This window comes from Chenopodium quinoa, unplaced genomic scaffold (genome assembly GCF_001683475.1).
Source record: "Chenopodium quinoa cultivar QQ74 unplaced genomic scaffold, ASM168347v1, whole genome shotgun sequence".
Lineage (NCBI taxonomy): Eukaryota > Viridiplantae > Streptophyta > Magnoliopsida > Caryophyllales > Amaranthaceae > Chenopodium > Chenopodium quinoa.
The window spans coordinates 521,426-541,509 of NW_018742385.1; the positions used below are offsets into that span (position 1 = coordinate 521,426).

The 20,084-nt window shown below is 35.7% G+C and overlaps 1 protein-coding gene across 1 annotated transcript; it reads right to left on the bottom strand.

Moving 5' to 3' along the window:
- Positions 1-9,049: 9,049 nt before the first annotated feature.
- On the bottom strand, positions 9,050-19,706 carry LOC110698990 (methionine--tRNA ligase, chloroplastic/mitochondrial-like). The gene is given in 13 exon segments (XM_021876478.1): positions 9,050-9,572; positions 9,658-9,786; positions 11,870-12,025; positions 12,870-12,985; positions 13,076-13,256; positions 13,928-14,026; positions 14,520-14,613; positions 16,808-16,932; positions 17,561-17,626; positions 17,628-17,729; positions 18,050-18,199; positions 18,303-18,446; positions 19,344-19,706. Coding segments are annotated over 13 exon segments (1,806 nt in total). The 5' UTR covers positions 19,620-19,706; the 3' UTR covers positions 9,050-9,404.
- Between the last annotated feature and the right edge of the window lie 378 nt (positions 19,707-20,084).

A 20,084-nucleotide genomic window follows, 5' to 3' on the forward strand; every position in this document is an offset into this window, starting at 1 on the left:
CTCATACCTTTGTGTCTTGATACACAAGTGCACAAAGCTCAAGCACTCATTCCTAATAACTAGACAAGGTGTCGCAACAACATACTATCCCAAAACACAATACTCACACCCATGTGATGATGTGTATCTCAAGATTTCTTTCAAAATACATCTCTAATAAGAACATTGAAGCGAACAATCCTAACATAAGCTATTGAACTCTCAAAATCCTTAACATTCCTCAACATTCTCATCATGGAAACTCACAAGGTATGGGTTTAGGGATCTTACAAGAAAACGACTTAACTACTAATAGAGAACCCTTCTCATATCAATATAATACAGTTTTTTGCAGAAAATTAAGTTCGGTGTTCAATCATACAATCTTGATAGCTCACATATAATGATTCACATATTGCATGCTATCATCAATAAACATTTAGTCATACAACATGATTGAACACCTCACATAAAAATATGCACATAGGGAAGAAATTAAATTCTAGTTGACATGCCCTTTCTTCTCCTAACCAAGCTCACCAACATGCTACTAAAAGCTTTTAACACATATTTCATACCTTAATCCTTGCTTTCTTGCAAAATGAACAAACTAAAAATATTTTTGACTCCTCTTTTTAAAATAAAATTTGAAAATAAGCTTCGAAAAAGGGCAAAAATATTTGGCAATCACAAAAAAAAATAGGACATACCATAAAAATTTCGAATGTCCAAACTAAAAATTTCGGACCTCATAAAAAAAATAAATAAATATTTTGGTCCTCTTAAAATCAAAATAAAATAAAATAACTCGCATTTAAAACTACTTTATTAAATAAACACATGGCCAAGTTTAAAACAAACCACTTTAAAACACATTTTTAGATTTAGTGGTGATAAAAATCTCAACCAAAGCTCCCAGATTCCACTTTGTAACACCCTAGAAATTCTTTTCCTTTAAAATACCTGTTTTACTCTTTAAAACTCGAATTAGGAAAATCTAAGATATTTCTGCCACAGTGAAAACGGCTAAGGCAACTATCAAAGACACACAGTGGAAGACTAAACTCAAAACCATTCAAAACAGATCAACTTAAAAGTTAATTAAACGAAAGTAAAGCCAAACCAAAGTCAAACGAAGTCAAATAAAATCAACCTACAACTTGGAACCATTGTAGGCCCTTATTAAAACCATTTAAATACGTAAAACCTTTGTGTTAGTCTCATGAGTAACCATAATATAAATTAATCAAAATATTAAACACATCATAAACGAATAGAAACTAGCATATGATTCGCTCTTCACTCATGCCCCATCATGAATGTGCTTCAATACTTGAAAAGCTTATCTCTACTTATTTCCACTACTCTCCATTACAAATGGGTCATCATAGGGCCAAAATAAAGACAAGGCCAATAACACACAAACACACACAATCAACAAAGTTGAGCACATAAGCGTATTTAAACACACTAACATGCTTTCACCTATCAATACACGCTTACCTCAATGCACCTGTTTACAAGCACACCCAACATTCAACAAGACTTTTCAACTAAACACTAAATTATTTATTTAGCATTGATTACGCATCGAACGAGTTTCCAACTTTACCTCCCCCAAATAATTGACGTTACTGACATGGGAGCTAACCGTGCCAGCATCAAAACCACACATAGGTGGCGAAATTCCTGCGCATAATAATAAATAAAAGGAATGTACAGCGTCCTGTACTCCAGTAGAAGTTATGGTTAAATATAAAACCCCATAACTCCCCCCATATGTTCATACTCAAGTTATATACATTCCAAGAGTTTTGGTGCGTAATCTCTTTCACTTTACGTTATTTACAGATTATTAGACTTGGTGATGACTCACAAACCAGAATCATACAATCAACAGTAATTATCAATCAATCAAACATATCAATTTAATTCTTAAATAATTAGTGACCACATAATATTTAATGTTGAACCCTTTTTAAATCTACCTCAGTATCAAAGACACCTTAAACGTATAAATCGCCACAAAGCCTATCCCTCGGTGTTAAAAACACCTTAAATGCACTAAGGCACCAACATACAATTTATTCCTCGTGTTCATAGACACTTATATAGCTCATTTCCCATGCTTATAGCATCATAAAAATTATGTGAACCATAATAAAATTCCTTTTTAATATTCCAAATCAAATTAAACATGTAGTTTAATTAAACATGCATTCTATCATGCCATAAATAAAAGTGTAGTCCATATAATCATGCCAAATATAATTTTCCAATCCATAATCCATCACAAATAAATCATGCTTCAAAATTCAATCACCAACAACAATAATCCATAATTCCAAACATTAATCTTAGCATGATACTACTTGTAATTTAATTTTCCAAACCTAGCATGCCACTACATCACCCATAAATATGCTAAGTACGCGAACGTACCTCAAATAAGCCCTTAAAGTAGCCGATTACACTACAACAATTCCCGTATCAGGTCTCCTACATAAAGGGACAATAATACTGTATTAATTACCCTTGTATACACAATTTTAAGCAACTTAAATTCACTTTAGACTACACAAAATAATCTGAAAATTATTTAAAAATCCTTAATTAAACTCTTCTTTAATGGGTAATTAAACCCTTTCAATAAAATCATAATTCTACTACTTTGAATAAAATTCCAACAACATTACTTTGTTAAAACTCCTTAAAAACTCATCAAAATCATATCTTTATACTTGGTTAATAATCAAAATCAATGGGTATTCAAAACCCCCAAATTAATTGATAAAAGAACCCTAAAAATCAAGTCTGTATAAACTTTAAAACCCTAACTTAATGAATTATAAAATCTGAAAATTAAAACCTAACTAACTAATATGAAATTACACTTTTTAATTATTAAAACATGATTTTTATACTAAATAAACATACTTTGAATAATTAAAATCAAAACCCATAATTAAAAATCATTAAACTAACTACATTAAGAAGAGGAGAAAGATGAGGGAACTATGGTGGTGATGGCCTGCGACGGTAGGTCACCGGTAGGGTGGCCGGCGACTGGAGGTGGTCCGGCGGAGGGTGGTGGTGACGTGGCAGCAAGCCCGCACCCGACCAGCACGTGGTTCTTGCGTGAAAAACCAAGGAAAAAGAAAGAAAAGGAAAAGAAGAAAAGAAAGGAAAAGAAAAAAGGAAAAGAAAAGGAAAAAGAAAATAAGGAGGAAACTAATTAACCTTTTGACTTATTGATTTTTGTGAGGGAAAATTTTGGAGATAGATGGAGTATTTATAATGTAGGTTAGGTTAGGGTAAGTTTTGGGCCTCATAAATTGTGGACTTGAATAATAAAATAGGTAGCCCAAAATACAAAAATAGAATGATTGGGTTTATTATGAAGGTTTTATTTGGATTAAATGATTATTAACCCAAATATTAATACTTGTTTTATTTATAATCCAATACTTAAAATATTTTGACCCAAAATATATTTTATAAATAAATAAATAATATATAAAAATACATTAAAAATAGGAAAAATTGTCAGGAACTACATGCTTAATAGGGGTATTTGGAAACAACTACCCATTAAAAAAATTTATCAAAAAAACTACCCCTAAATTTAAAAAGTTAGAGTAGCACTACCCATTTGCATTTTCCGGTGAAAAATTCCGGCGCGTGGGCCCACTCTTTCAATTTTACACTGAAAAGACACGACGCGATGACAAATTAGACCTTAATTTGTAACCCTTGGATAACCAATTTGAATTGAAAGCAACAAATTCAACCAATTTTAAATTATCCCCGATTTCTAAGAACCCTAATTTTTCTAATCGTTACACCCTATCATCAAAATTCATAATTAATGGATTAAAAGAGAAGAATTACCTATGAATTGCACACCCTACTTGTTTTCACTTCTTTAATTAGGGATTTTTAGAAGAAAAATTGAAAAAGGGGGCCCACACGCCGGACAATCTCGCCGGAAAATGCAAATGGGTAGTGCTACTCTAACTTTTTAAATTTAGGGGGTAGTTTTTTTGATAAAATTTTTTAATGGGTGGTTGTTTCCAAATACCCCTATTAAGCGTGCAGTTCCTGACAATTTTTCCTTAAAAATATGGGGTATTACACCTAACCTTAGAAAGAAATTGGCGAACAAGAGGAGAGAAAGGGAAAGTGTGCCCAATCACGAAAGAATATTCAAATAAACACACCCAACCAGGTGCAGTCTAGTTCGCCCTCTCCTTGGACGACGAAATTTTCACCACCACCCCAACGGGAAAGTGTGCAGCGGTGGCGATCTTCCTGACATCGTCCTTCATCAAATGAGAAGGATAAACATCCTTAATAGGCAAAACATCTTGCGCAATAAAAGTCGGCTTTCTTATACCTTCTTCAGCCCCAGCAAACACCACTCTCACCAACTCACTCATTGCAGAAAACGCAAAGAAAACAAAAGAGATAAAAACAGAGAAAAAAGAGAAAATACCTGAGAAAGAAGTTCAAATTGGAGCAAAGAGTGAAGTGATTTGATTGAAGCCTGCACACCCAATAAATACTGCAAGGAAATAAACCGTCCATAACGATTATCTAAGCACTTGCCTTAAAACCAACACCTTAATCCCTTATTTTTGTTAACCGATGCAAAATAACTTCCAAAAATTTTAAAAATCCTCTAACGGCGATTTTGGTAATTTTCATCTTCAAATACTTGAACATAAAAATTAGGGGCAATTGTTGGGCCCGTTTCACTAAACAACCCAAAAATTGTAGGGCATAGCCAAGAATCCAAGATACACCAATAATCAAGCAAATGGCCTGATTGATACAAGTATAGCAAGAGAATTAAGGAATCAATTAAGCGATTACATGCCAAAAATACACCCGCTGAGCAAGGAAAGAAGAATAAAATCAAGAAGATCTTTTCCTTTTGAATATATTTTGATATCTTTGTACCCTAGCAATTCCTAGGTATAAATAGCAAAATTAGACATTGTAATACTCTCACACGCTCACTAATACATTAATACAAACAATATGCTTCAGTAATTCTCTCGAAATTGTGTCCATTCTGATCAAGGAGCCTGTCCTTATTCAATATTGTATCTTTTTTTTTTTTTTTTTTGACGGGCAGTATTGTATCTTTAAACTCTCTCTTTTATATTAATGTTTCTTGTTTATTGCTTTATTATTGCTCTTGGTTGTTGTGTTTGATATTGAAGGGTTGATTGTTATTACCCCTTAATTCTTAAGCAAATTCCTAGATCATCTCAACTAAGATTTGCCTAAACATTCATGCTCTTAGAGCACCCACAATGAGGACAACAATCCTCATCCTTATTATTTTTTTTGTGAAGTTAGAGGATGAGGATTGTTGTGGAAGCTTTTATAAGGATCCTTAATTAAAGAGAATAAAGGTGAATCATCTATAGATGGAGGATGAAGAAGCATTTGTTGAAAAGCCAAATTTTGGGTGGAATTGTGTGGGTGGGTGACACGTGAGGAGAGATAAGAGAATTATTTATTTTTTAAAAAAACAAAACATAAACATGCACCAATTATTATTGGACACTTGGCAATGCCTTTTTTTTTGTTGCTAAATTTGTTGATGCATTTGTGTTCATGTGTTTGTAACGTTAAATTTTGTAACAATTATTTTATTAACAAAAAAAAAAAAGTTGCCAACCTTTGTCAAATATTTTTGTGTATAAATAAAGTATAATTTTGTCATAATTTAAGCCACTCCTGCATATTTTCCTTATCTCCCTTAATATCATTCAAAATTTAAACATTACCTTTGTATTAGGAAAATTTCACATTTGCTACCGGGGAAAGCACCCTATTTCACATTTGCTACCCCTTTAATTTTTTATTTTATATTACTACCACACAAACACACTAACTGTTGTAATCACTACCACTTAACGGAATCCGTTAGGATTTCCGTTAAGTTTATTTTCAAAAAAATTAAAAAATTTAAAAAAATAAATTAATAAATTAATAATTAAAAATTAAAAATAAACAAAAAATAAAAGCCAGCCACCCAAAGACTCTAGCCCTCCACGTCAGCCACCCTCCCCCCTCCCCCTGCCGGCGGCTGGCGTCAGAATCGAACCCCTCCCCTTCCCCACCCAAAACCGACAACCCTAACCCTTATTTCCCTGCCCGAAACCACCACCACCGACACCACTGTAACCCCCAAACCCGAAGACGCCCCATACCACCACCACGACACCACCCTAACCCCCAAACCCAAACCACCACCATCCACGTGCTTTCCCACGAACCCACCCACAAACCCACTGCCTAGACCACCACCACCCACAAACCCACTCAAACCCACGAGCCCAGACCACCACCCATCGGAACCACCAAACCCAGATCGGTCGGAATGGGTCTGGGGTCGAGTTTTCGAGGGGAAGGGGCTGGGATCGGGGCTGGGATCAAGTTTTGAAGGGGAGGGGGCTAGGATCGGGGTTTGGATTGGGTTTTCGAGGGGAGGGAGCCGGGAACGGGGCTGGGAAAGGGGCCATTTTCGGCAGCCTTGGTGGTCTGGGCTGGGAAAGGGGCCGTTTTCGGCAGCCTTGGTGGTGGAAGAATGGGTGTGCTAGCTCTTGGTGGTGGTTATGTGAAGGTGAGGAGGTGTTGGTGGCGTTTGGGAAGGAGGTGGGCTGCTCGTTGAGTTCGCGGTTGCCGTGGGCTTCTTTGGGCGCCGGCGTTGATGGGAAATGGAGGTTGGATGGTGGCAATGACGGTGGTTGAAGATGGAGCGGTGGCGGTGAGGTGGTTGGATGGTGGTTGGGCTCCACTAACGGAAATAGTAACGGCATCAGTTAAATGGTAGTGATATCTAAAATTTTGGTGTTTGTGTGGTAGTGAAATAAAATAAAAAATTAAAGGGGTAGCAAATTTGAAATAGGGTGCTTTCCTTGGTAACAAATATGAAATTTTCCTTCCTTTGTATTACTTAAATTTAAATTTTTATCCATTCTTAAAATTATAGGAGTACTTATTGATAACAATAATCCAAATTATGGTACCAACCCAAATTCTCAATATGGTCTACATAATATCCCCTTTGAAATTGATCCGAATATTATAAGTAATCACCAAGTTCAGTCTTACTTAGAATATCTATCTACTCATTTGAGCCAAAATAATCAAACTTCCCTTCCACAAAATTCGAATATGGTATTTCCAATGTCCCAACACATTAGCCAACAAAGGGAAAGCTCTCCCGGGGATGGTAGTAGCAACGTTACTCCAACATCCGAATCTAGGGGAGCTCAACATCTTGAAGAAATTGAGGATCTTACTGTTAATTTGTTTTCGGAACAAATTAATGTTTGCTCAAATGCGAACCAGCCAAAAAGGCAATCAAAGAAGGCAACAAAGTCATCACAAGCAAGGTGCACGTTGAGGAAGAGGGAGAATTGGACCATTAAAGAAGATGAAGCGTTTGGTGTGGTTATATTAATGCCAGAGGAGATGTTGGTGATGAAGCGTTGGAGTTGGGTTATATATAATGGGATATTTGTAAAAATGAGGAGTGAGAAAAAGGAGGATGAGAAAGAGGGAGAAGGTCTGGTGCATAGCTCCTATATGCAATGTTTGCATATAGGATGGCAATGTAGTAATTAAGTTAAAGTTGTAATGGAAGAATAAAGTATCATTTAATAGGTAAATAGTACCATTAAATGTTTTAATGGTATAAATATTATGTTGATAGTACAAATAAGTATGTAAATGGTACATATATATATATATATATATATATATATATATATATATAAAGGTAAGAAGAAAGACCCTACTGAGCCGACACCTCTCACAGGTTTAGCCACCTCAACTCCGCAGGTCATCGCTTGAGAGTAGAGGGGGGAGGTAAGAGAATCCCCCTACTCCCAAGCATTTTATAATTGGTGGGGCTCGAACTCATGACCTCTAAGTCACAAGGTGAGTTCCCCACCAACTCCACCAAGCTTTGCTTGGTTGGTACATCAAAATATTATACTACTGTGAGATATAATAGTACTACTAAGACATAAATGGTACAGTATACATGTATACTAGTACAAAAAATTTACTCCCTCCGTTTTTAAATACTTGCTCCACTTTCCTTTTCCGGCCGTTTTTAAATAATTGCTCCATTTTCTTATTTGGAAAACTTTTACAATATTTAATTAGTTTCTATCACCAAGTGGACCCAACAATATTAATTCCATATTTTCTCTCCTTCAATTCTCTCCACTACTTTTGTTTTTTTTTACCATTATTTATTCTTTCACCAACCCCACTACCTCCATATTTTATTACTTTCTCCAATTTCTCCTAAAACTCCGCGCACGGAGAAATGGAGCAAGTATTTGAAAACAGAGGGAGTAACACTAAAACCATAAAAAAAAAAATTTTAAAAAAAAAAACATTCTAAGTGCGCTTTTCCAATTTTGCCCTCCTATATGCAACAAATGCATATAGAGACTATGCGACAAGATGCACAAAGAGGATCTTTAATTGATGTGGGGGAAATAGAGGATGAGAAATAGTTAAAAGGATGAAATTAGTGAAAAGTGGGGATATATGAAAAAGAAATGAGGTGTCAAAAAGAATAAAAGATAGAGTATATTAGAGGATGAGGATGTTATTGCCCATGCTCTTAGCTCTAAAGCTCCTCACAGGTCACCCATTAAATTGGTGAGGTAACTCAATGAAGGGAGGGGGAGAGAGAGAGAGAGGGAGTTGTACATTTTGCGTGCTCTAACTTTTGAAACCATACAACATAAAACGGTACTTAATTTATTTTTATTGTTACAAGTAGAGAGAGAGAAAGAGGATGAGCTGTACATTTTGCGTGCTCTAACTTTTGAAACCATACAACATAAAACGGTACTTAATTTAGTTTTATTATTACAAGTCTTTTTTACCAAAAAAAATTGCAATTGTTCATATTTTAGAATGCTTGAATTTTGTTAATAATTATCTTTAAGGTTTTAAAATTGTTACATGATATTTGGATACACTAAAACAAAATAAAATAAAGGGTCCATTAGGCTACTTGGATATATACTCCAGAAAATCGACCAGGTGAAACGACATGAATTGAACATTTATATCCCTCGGAATGTCCACGGTTAAGCTTGGCAAAAATTACTCATGCTTTTGGCTGGTGAAAACTGCACAAATTTGCTTCACAAAATGCAGAGAATATCCTATCGCCAACATCATATAACTCATAAATGTACTGGTGAAATTGCATAACATTTGCTTCACAAAAAGCAGAGAATATCCTAGAATTTGACTACTAGCCCAATAGATCTCCAAAAATCTTGAAATCGGACAAACAATTTGACCTCTTCAGAGATGGTAACCAATAGCTTGGCATAAGCAACATAAGAGCCACAAGTTGGAAAACCAGGCATCTAAGCACTTTGAGCCTTAGCAGCCTTCTTTCCCTTATTTTTCGAAGTCTTCTTAGCTGGTTGTACCCCAACATCATCTGAGTCAGTAATGAACTCAATCCTGGCAAAGACAGGTTTTGCTTCAGGCAAGAGACGCCCAGCCTTTAGACCACCCCACTTAGTATCATTCTGCAAATACAAAATCCAAACAAATTCAGTATGTTCAGTAGCCAGTAGCATGGGGAGAAGAAAGGGGAAGCAAAGAGATACAGACCCAAGTCAGAGCATTGTAATCATCTTCTGTGTAGCCAAGCTGAGCGTATATTCTCCAACTTAGACTTGGGGCAACTGGCAATAATGCAATGGCAATGATTCGCATAGTTTCCAATATGATCACAAGATCCTGCATTTGTATAGAAGGATTTACAACAACTCGTACAGAGGATTTTATTTTACAAAATTGAATGCAAGCAAAAAGTCACAAGTCACATCATACAGATCTGTACTATTTTGTAGTTCAATACAATCAGCTTTTAGTAAACAATATCTACTCCCTAGAAGCAGATTTAAGAAACTATTTTTGGGGAAGCTTTGAATTTTCGGCCACTTAGTTTCAAACGTGCTTCAAGTAACTTCTGAAAGGCATATATTGGTATATTAAACATATCCTGTCCAAGAGGACAAGCTGAGTGATCTGGAGGCTCCACTTCTTAGCCATAGCCCAAGAATCTTATGTTTACCTATGGTCGTAACTATAATGGTTGCTGCAAAAATTATGTATTTGGTTTAAGAACGAACCTTATATTATGGCTGAATAATGAGGTATTTATAAGTGCTTTTGATTTTCTATAATTGATCCCCATAACCACTTGATTATGAATTACCATGGATCATATCAATGTGAAATTAGTTAGGTGGAAACCAAAATTCCATGTATTGGTGCAGCGTTTTGGTGGAAAAATGAAATCAGCAAGTGATCTAAATGAATAATGAGCTTTGGGTTTACATTCGTTTTGTAAGGTATAGAAGCAACATATTGTAGTTAAGATTCAGTGACATGCAAAAATCTTATAAGTTTTGCCGCAGCTACAATTACTAATTGACGAAGCAGGGGACTTAGATATTTAGAATCAATTTTAAAGCTGGTGGTAGCTACAATTAGGATCTTAGATATTATTCTAGCAAGGGGACTTCAAATCACTATTTTTTTTTTTCTTTTATTATATATGTATACAATTTATGCTTGGCTTTATCAATAATAATGAGCTGGTAGCCTGTTTGCATAAGCAATATACAAAAGGACAATAATTCACAATCATTGCAACCAATCTCACAAAATGGTTTATTTAGATTTAATTCATATACATTTATCAATCGAATATCTACTACCAATTGATACATTTATCAATCGAATATCTACTACCAATTGTAAATTCTTCAATGAATCTGTCTTATTTGTGTATCTGTGTATAGTATTCCCAGATTGAGGCCACCACCTTTTCAGGTTCATGGGCGGCCATCACACAGCACAACCCAGCACTCTTAACATGGAAGGCACAGTCAATCCTACTCCTGCTAATTACATATGGATACAAGATGATCTCATTTTGGTGTACTTGTTGGCAGTCTTGGCACATTGAGTACTTGTTCCTCTCATCCTTGAAGCCTCAAGGTCCTTATGAGGCATGGAAAAATCTTGCCTATGTAATCTTAAGCAAAGATAACCTTGAAAGGTCTCGAAAAACACAAACAATCTTTGAATGTACTCACTCTCCAATTCTCCATAAAATTGCCCACAAGGACTTCATTGCTAGAGTATCGATTCTTATAAACCTACCATTGACATCATGGGATTGTCTTGGCATTAAAAATATCAATGACATGTTTATAGGAGTCGTAATTGAAGACTTTAGCTATGATGTCCTCATTGGAAATAGGTTTTCTCATGAAGGAAAAGCCGAGTACAGAGTACACACCGTGCAGAATTACATACACTTGATTGTTTTTATGTTTATTGAGATGTTTCAAAGTTATTCTTTTCCTTGTATAATTGCCACAATCCAGTAAATACACTTCTTTTTATTTCCAGGAGAATGTTAAGGCTTGAGACTTAGTAGTATGTCATGATTTCAAGCCTCGTATTTCTTCTGTATATAACTTTTTTATAGTAGATTTCCTAGTTTTGTATTACTATCTTGTACACTATTTATACCAGCTAAAATTTTGTATCAGCCTTCATATTTTCCCCTCCTTACCTTGCTTTTTTTAATTTTTTTTTTAAGCCTCCCATCCTCATTCTTTTTTTTCCTACCATATGGCTACTCATAACAGATCTAACACCATTTTCTAGTCTTTAGATTCTTCTAGAAATATGCAACTAGGTATTTCCTCTCAACCACAAACGTAGCTAATTTTATTGTAGTATGTTTCTTTAATCACACAAAAGATAATCTAATTCAACGGCTATAGATATACAACAAACAAACCTTAGCAGCAGCTTCTGCAGCAGTTCCCCCTTGCTTGAAAAGAGACCATGGTGCACGCTCATCCAGATAAACATTTCCAGCATTCCCAATTTCTAGTACAGCTTCACAAGCAGAAGACAATGAGAGATTTTGATAGTGAGTACAAGCCTTCTCAACCTGGCCAAAAAAAAAAAAAAAAAAAAAAAAATGAGTTCAGAACATCAGAAAAGGCTCAGACAGGAGTTGACACACAATATCTGAAATTAACCCAAGAAAATAGGTTCCTCTTAGCTTCTCTAGTCCATAAGCTAAGAAATACTGCGACTGCAGCCGCTCAATAAAATTTAGTAAAGAAAAAAATAAGAACATTCAATAAGGTACATAGTTAGCACAAATCCCAGTCAGGCATTGACTCAACAGTCTGAATTACAATACTGAAGAAGATGGCCAGTTGGCAACCAAAAACAGGCTCTGCAGATGCATTTCCTACAACCTTAGATACTCTTTACACTACATCCAGTCATTCATATTGATGAACATAAATGTATGGACCACATCAATGAGCCGAAGATGCTTAAATAATATTATATACAAAAACTACTTCTGAGCTGAGGTAAATTGCTACTCTGAAAGTATGTGACCCATCTACTACAGAAAAGGATCATTTCTAACAATGTATTAACCTTATAAGTACATGGCAAGTCCATTGATCAGCACTTTAAAGTTATTCTCGTATCAGTTTCAGACTCAGAATAGAGAGAAAGTGCTAGAACTTATAATAAGAAATGACATTGCTGAGGGGGGGGGGGGGGGAATAACATTTATAAATAAAATGCCATATTTATATGGCTGACTGATATCAAATTAATAGTTGATCATGGAGTTTTAATGTGCCACTTCACCCATTCATATATGGATTGGCATGTTCTGGTGTTAGCTTCCCATTCCAATAAAACATACAAATTGAAATTGAAAAGACTTAGTTTACAACTTTAAAGTACTTTAATTTCAGCAGCCTCACCAAATTTTCTACTTTGAGCTTGATTGAGTTCCCTTCACCAGCAATAGCAGAATCAAAAGCTAAAGTTGATTGGCAATTCTTTTTGAGAAGCCCAAGTGTACGATTGAGAAGGTTCCCTGTATAGAAATAAAGTCAACCTAATAACCACAACTATACAACCTTCAACTACAGGTTTTAGAAAGTAAAACTAGAAGCAGTTGAATCACCAATAGTGTTGGCAAGATGTGCATTAACAATATTGATGAAACGATCCTCTGAGTAATCCCCATCATTTCCAAATTCAACTTCCCTTAGGAAAAAGTATCGAACTGCATCAGCTCCAAACCTCTGCACCAACTCATTTGGCTCTATAGTATTGCCTAAAGACTTCCCCATCTTCATGCCATCCTATAATTTAAAATAAAAAGCATCGCTGCATAACATGAAAATTTATACATAAGAAAAACTATTGACACATGCAACTAGCCAGCTTTTGCAATATAGCATCCATCATATATATTCATATGAAATCCATACTAGATATAGCCTGCAATGCATAGGTGCAAATAACATTGTGTTTGGAATTAAATTCACTCTTCCTCTACTTTTTGGGATAGAAACAGCATGTTATTATGAATAGGACCCAACTTTTACAGCTAAATTGTAAGTTCACATTAAGTGAGCTTCAGATAATCATTTTGTTTCTAATTGTTCCTTCTTTGAATAATCTAGTTCACATAGTCTGACAAGATAAAGGCCAAAAATCAATGTATATATCAGCATAGTAAACTGCAGAAGGAAGGCTCAACAATTTGTAAGTAACAATAAGATGAATACAAAGATCCTACAAACATTACAAACTCTATGGGCTTTACTTGTTACATGCTCTAAGAGCAGCTTCTTGTTCACTATTTGCTAGCAACATAACATTGCACATTTGCACCCCTTCACTACAGCTTGAGTTCACATCACTGTGCTTTCAAGTGTTTGAAAGTTGAAAGTTTGACATCTATCACAACCGTTTTTTGAAATAAATACCTAGAATCCTAGATCAATAGCAATAAGGCAAGCAACAATACCTTTGTCAAAAAACCATGGCCAAAAACCATATTTGGAAGACGGAATCCAGCAGACATCAGCATGGCTGGCCAATACACTGCATGAAACCGTAATATATCCTGTGAAATAGAAAAATGATTATTGTAGCTTTCAGCATTATGGAATGCATATCATCGAACAATATTCAGCCCTATTCTCTGGAAAACGTGCTACCCCCTGCATCCCAACTAATTGTCACACTATTCTTTTATGTCAGTCCCAAGCTCCCAATATTGATCGATTTAATTTCAATACGAAGATAAGATATAGAAAGGTGCTTTTGCATAAACCATAACTGAGCAATTCCTGGTCTTGAATCAGCCATTTTAATCTCAAAGAAGGAAAAGAAATGGAAAATCAAATTTGCATGAACCCTGCGCAATAACCAACAAATAAGCTATAGAAAGGCTTATATGAGTGCAACAGGGGGAAAGAAACAATAGGCAAGACCAGCTGGGTTGTTCTAGTGAAAAAAAAAAGATGTTGAACAGATCACATCGTATTCTGTCTAGATATGTAAAAAGGAGAGCTGCACCCTCAAACCAATGATTATGCACTTGGAAACAGTCTTACCTTGCCTATTAAGTGAAGTGAAGCAGGCCAGCCAGAAGCAACTGCATCTTGTAAACTAGATTGCTCCTCATTCTCCAATAATGCTGATATATAGCTGGTGACCATGACAACAGATGTATAAAAAAAATTGCTTAAATTTGGTTCAGAAAAGTGATCAAAAGGAGAAGGTAAAAAAAAAAAAATTTAAAAACAAAAAAACAATTCACCGGCAAAAACAAAGACAGGTTATATAACATTGAAATAAGCATGTTCCGCCTCAAAAGAATGAGCTGTGTCTGAACCTAAAGGGAATTTGTTGAGTCTATTTTCCCATTTGAGTATTTCCAGATACCATTATCAAGCCTAAACCTTCCAAAGGTACAAGTGCTCAAAACTTTTCCCAAGGAAGAGCCAAAAAGGATAACCTAGACCTTCTAGACTAAACAAATTATATAATCACCCCAAGGCGCCCAAGAGGGTCCTTCCCTAGGCAGAGTAAGGAGGGAGGTCAGATATAGATACCCTGATCCTATATTAATTGCTACCACAGTGCACAACAAGTTACATCAAAAAACCATCCTCAATATAATTTCTCTTTTCCCTATCACAAGTAGTGGAGACTGGGATTGTTATTCTGAATGAATAATCATCTAAAAAGTAAGTGCAAACAATGACAAGAAAGGAGAAAAACGATTCTCAGTGGATAAATATCAATTAGATGAAACCTCAAACTCCGAACTGAGAACAACGATAGACCTTTCATCACATGAAACAGCAATTTAATCAAGGAGAAGCAAAGCAAAGTTCATCCAGATCACTTGATTTACTCCAACCAACTTTCATCATGAAATAAGAATTTCTCAGAGATTAAGTTACCCTCCAAAGCTTTAGATAATAGATCAAATAAGAGATAGGCAACAAGGCATTAAGAGAATCCAATAACAATTTCTCAAAGATAAAGTTACCCTCCAAGGCTTTAAATAATAGATTAAATAAGAGATAGGCAACAAGGCATTAAGAGAATCCAATAACTGTTAAAACAGATGATTACTAATAGCTATGCAACATCATCCTTATTTATCCTCCCACAATAGAGCTACACAGGTTAAGCATTTCTGTTCGCAAAGCAAGAAGGTGATTGATCTGATCAACAGGCCTATTTTTCAAAAAAGATAAATAAGATATTAGACCTCGAAAGTGAGAAACATCAGCCTAGGATACGGGGACTTAGTTTCTGTAGAGAAAACAGATAATACAAGGTATAGAATTATAGATAGCTAATAGAAAAATGCTAAGAATGTTTACTCACAGGCGAGATCTGAAAATCATAGATTAAGAAAGACTATAGTAAAACTTACTCCAAATTTTGGGCGGCTAACGCGCAATGCGTGTGCCAGTCATGTCTAGAGAGTTCTTTAACTTTGGCCTCACAAATTTAGTCGGCAACATGAGGGAAAATATGAAAAAAGTTATTTTTAGGGGTATAAATGTCCGCTGTCTCCGCACACTATTCTTAAGAGTTCTTAGAAAGAGCTAGTTAACATTAATAAGGACAAATAAGTAAACAAACATATTGAGGGGTATGAATGTCCGCACACTATTTATAAGTGTTTGCTTGAACTTTTTAGAAAGTAGGGAAACATGAGAGAGAGAGGAGAGAGAGAGAGAGAGAGAGAGAGAGAGAGAGAGAGAGAGAGAGAGAGAGAGTCAGCCTAGGATACGGGGACTTAGTTTCTGTTGAGAAAACAGATAATACATATAGATAGCTAATAGAAAAATGCTAAGAATGTTTACTCACAGGCGAGATCTGAAAATCATAGGTTAAGAAAGACTATAGTAAAACTTACTCCAAATTTTGGGCGGCTAACGCGCAATGCATGTGCCAGTCATGTCTAGAGAGTTCTTTAACTTTGGCCTCACAAATTTAGTTGCAACATGAGGGAAAATATGAAAATAGTTATTTTTAGGGGTATAAATGTCCACTGTCTCCGCACACTATTCTTAAGAGTTCTTAGAAAGAGCTAGTTAACATTAATAAGGACAAATAAGTAAACAAACATATTGAGGGGTATGAATGTCCGCACACTATTTATAAGTGTTTGCTTGAACTTTTTAGAAAGTAGGGAAACATGAGAGAGAGAGAGAGAGAGAAGCACATAGATCAATGATATTAGAAAACAATCATTTTAAGTACTCATTTTACCCTCCAAGGCTACATCATGTAGATGACTAGTTAAAAACATCGAACCAGAGAATATAAAAAATCAAGAAAACAATAAAAAGTTTTGGAACATTAGAGAGAACCTTACCCAAGTAATGCATCAAACCAAACATAAATGGTTTGATCAGGGTCTCCAGGAACACGGATACCCCAGTCAACTGCTGCTCGAGAAATTGAGAAATCTTTCAAGCCAGTCTTTACCCAACCTTGGACCTAAGATACATATATCGAGTTATGAGTGCATGATTTTTTGTGACAAACTAAATTGAAAGAAGAAAATCCCAAAATAATCAACAATTTTATGGGGCGGTTTGATCAACTGCCCATTAACCACTAACCAGTAATGCATCAAACCAAACATATATGGTTGGTTATTTAATCTGTGACAACTGAATTGAAAGAAGAAAATCCCAAAGTAATGAACAATTTGAAACCCATGAAAACAAAAGGTCAAAAACCATAATCCTGGATTCCTGGTGATAGTTATCAGAAGAAAAAATAACAAAAACAAAAATTCCCATGCTGGATATATTTAAGAATCATAAAGAACTTATAATGGAAAGCTTTTTCTCCAGCACATTCTTCATGCTATAGCTTAGGATTAGACCAGGTTAATGGGAGGTTGGATCAAAGTCGCTGCAGGTCAATAACGGGTCAGGTCAAAAGAGGATCACCTTCATTGGGCCAAAGTGGATCAGGCCAACTGCATAATTTACAGACTCCAAAACTCTACTCTTCTATACTCATTACTAGGAAGAACAGCTTGCATATAGAAGCAAGACAGCTAGTTAACAAAAGGTAACAAATATTGCAGGCAGAAGAATAAAATAAATAATCTTACCTCATTCAGACGAGCAGAAGGCTGGACAAAATCAGGATACTGCTCTAAGAGATCTTCCAGTTTTTTTTTGGTATTTCGATAAAGCAAAGAAGTAATTGTCTTCTTTCCTAGATATACAAGGCTTAAGATGAATAGGGCAACAATTATCCTCATTCAATTCGTTTTTGTCCTGCAGATTCAAGAGGTAGCAGTAGTTAGTTCAAAGATACACTACGAATACAATGCAACCAAAAGAGTACATTTACATTTTTTTTTTTCCTATTACAATAGTTTTAGCTATCTTTGAAAACATAAACAAGTTCAAACACGAAATATGTGACATGTTATTATAGCTTTCAATGACAATAATAATGGTCGTGACCTAGTTTTAAATATGGACTCTCAGGCTGCTGTATGAGATAAAGGGGACTGATACCAAAATGATGGTATGCGATGAAGAAATTAATTATGCTTCAGTTCATATATGGTTCAGTCACTATAAAAACAAACCTTATACTCTTCGCAGTTGACACAATATAAACCCTCATAATCAGCCTGGTAAATGTCACCATTGGCAAGAACTCTGGAGTAGAACTCGTTAACTATTGCTTCATGCTTGGGGTTGGTTGTGCGAATGAACTTGTTATAAGAAATATCAAGCTGCAGAGGGATAGAACGGGGATAACAATCTTAGGGGAAAAGAACTTTTTATGTAGCAATACTAGAAAATAGCAAAAAATACAAATAGAAATACATCTTGCACCTCTTTCCAGAGCGATCTATATGCTTGAGATATGGTATCACAGTGTTCACCGGGGCTAGAGCCAACTGCAGCTGCTGCAGTAGCAATTTTCTCTCCATGCTCATCCGTGCCAGTCACAAATATGACTTTCTTTTCCATCAACCTCTTACATAATCAACCAATCAAAACAACACAAAGTCAAATTTTGCACCATTATAAAATCATGGCATGCCATTTTCACATTCAAACAGTAAGAACAATACCAACCTCATTCATAATTCTATGTAAGACCAAATAGGGGTGGGCAAAAAATCCATAATTCTATGTAAGACCAAATATGTCTGACCAATGAATGAAACAATACATACTCACACTCTTCATTTCACCCAAAGTACTCATATTGCATACATGACTAAGATACTTAGACACGTCATTTTGGACCAAAATCACGAAATGCTTTCACAAGTTTGCAGTGTCTTTAACACCTAAACACAAATTCATGCCTAACACTTCTAGTTAAGTTTGAGTATCACTTATGAATCCAATTATTATAGCAATGTGATTTTCCTCCATACTCCCTCTACAATTCTCCGTTACCGAATCTCTCTCCTGATTATTTGCACCACACATCCTACTTTTACTCCACCTGAACCTGGTTAGACCATTTCCTTTATAATCCTATATCCTACTATTCCAATGCCATAATTGAGCAAATTATAATTGGTTCTGCTCCCATAATATTAACATCCCTTAATCATTACCCATTTCCTACTTAACAATTATGAATTTAACATATAATTTAACTTAAATTCTAAGTATTCTAATACTGTTATAAATGTACAAATCACCAAGATAAGTTCAATTTAACCATAAATTCATCAAAATTAAAAGTCAATCATAAAACCCCATTACTCAATTATTTCCAAATAATAACAGCAATAAACAAATAAAAAGATATTAACAATTCAGAATTCAGAAACCCATTATTTTCCGAAAATAAAACACAAGAAAATGCCCCCAAATTTCAGTAAATTAACAGGTAAAGATGGAAAATGGGGAAACCTGAAATCGAGCAATGGCATCAGCAGCAATGGTGGTGTAAGCACTACCCATATGAGGAGGGGCATTGACGTAATAAAGAGGGGTAGTGAGGACAAAAGTGTCATTCTGAGAATTGGAGGAAGAACAGGTGCAAAACATGGCTGATTTTGATGAAGAAGAAAGTGGGTTTGTGCGAAACAAGGCAGTTTTCTTGAGGAAATTGAGCTTTGGGTTGATGGAAGAAAGAGGAGAGAGATTCCAAAGATTGTTTTGCAGAGTATGGACTCTTGCTGCCATTTTTGGTGTTGGTTTTCCTCTGTTTTTGGGTTTTGGTATTGCAAACTCCTGAAACTGGATAGTGTCGTAAAGAGAGGAGGGGAATAAGGTTTTGCCGTTTTAGTCGTTTTGGGTAGCCTCTTGAGTCTTGACAAATGGGAGATGGCTCAGACGAGCCTCGTGCCGGGTCCACGTGTTTTGGGTTAGTTAGATCCATCCCTTGGCTCGGGCCACGAGGTGCGTGTCGTGACAAGCCGAGATTTTCAAAAGGTTAGTCGGTGCACGGCCCAAACCCAAGTGTCATTGTGTCAGGGCGTGTCGTGCTTGCATGCCTATGCAAATTTTTACTAATTTCAGCGTGTTTTATCGTGGCGTGCCTTATTGTGCTTCTCCCAAATAAAGGTCTGGCCCCTGCCCCCGCACGCATAGATGGCATAGTAATGTGTCTTGCCATGCTTTTTTTCGTGTTGGGTCGTGTCGGGCTTT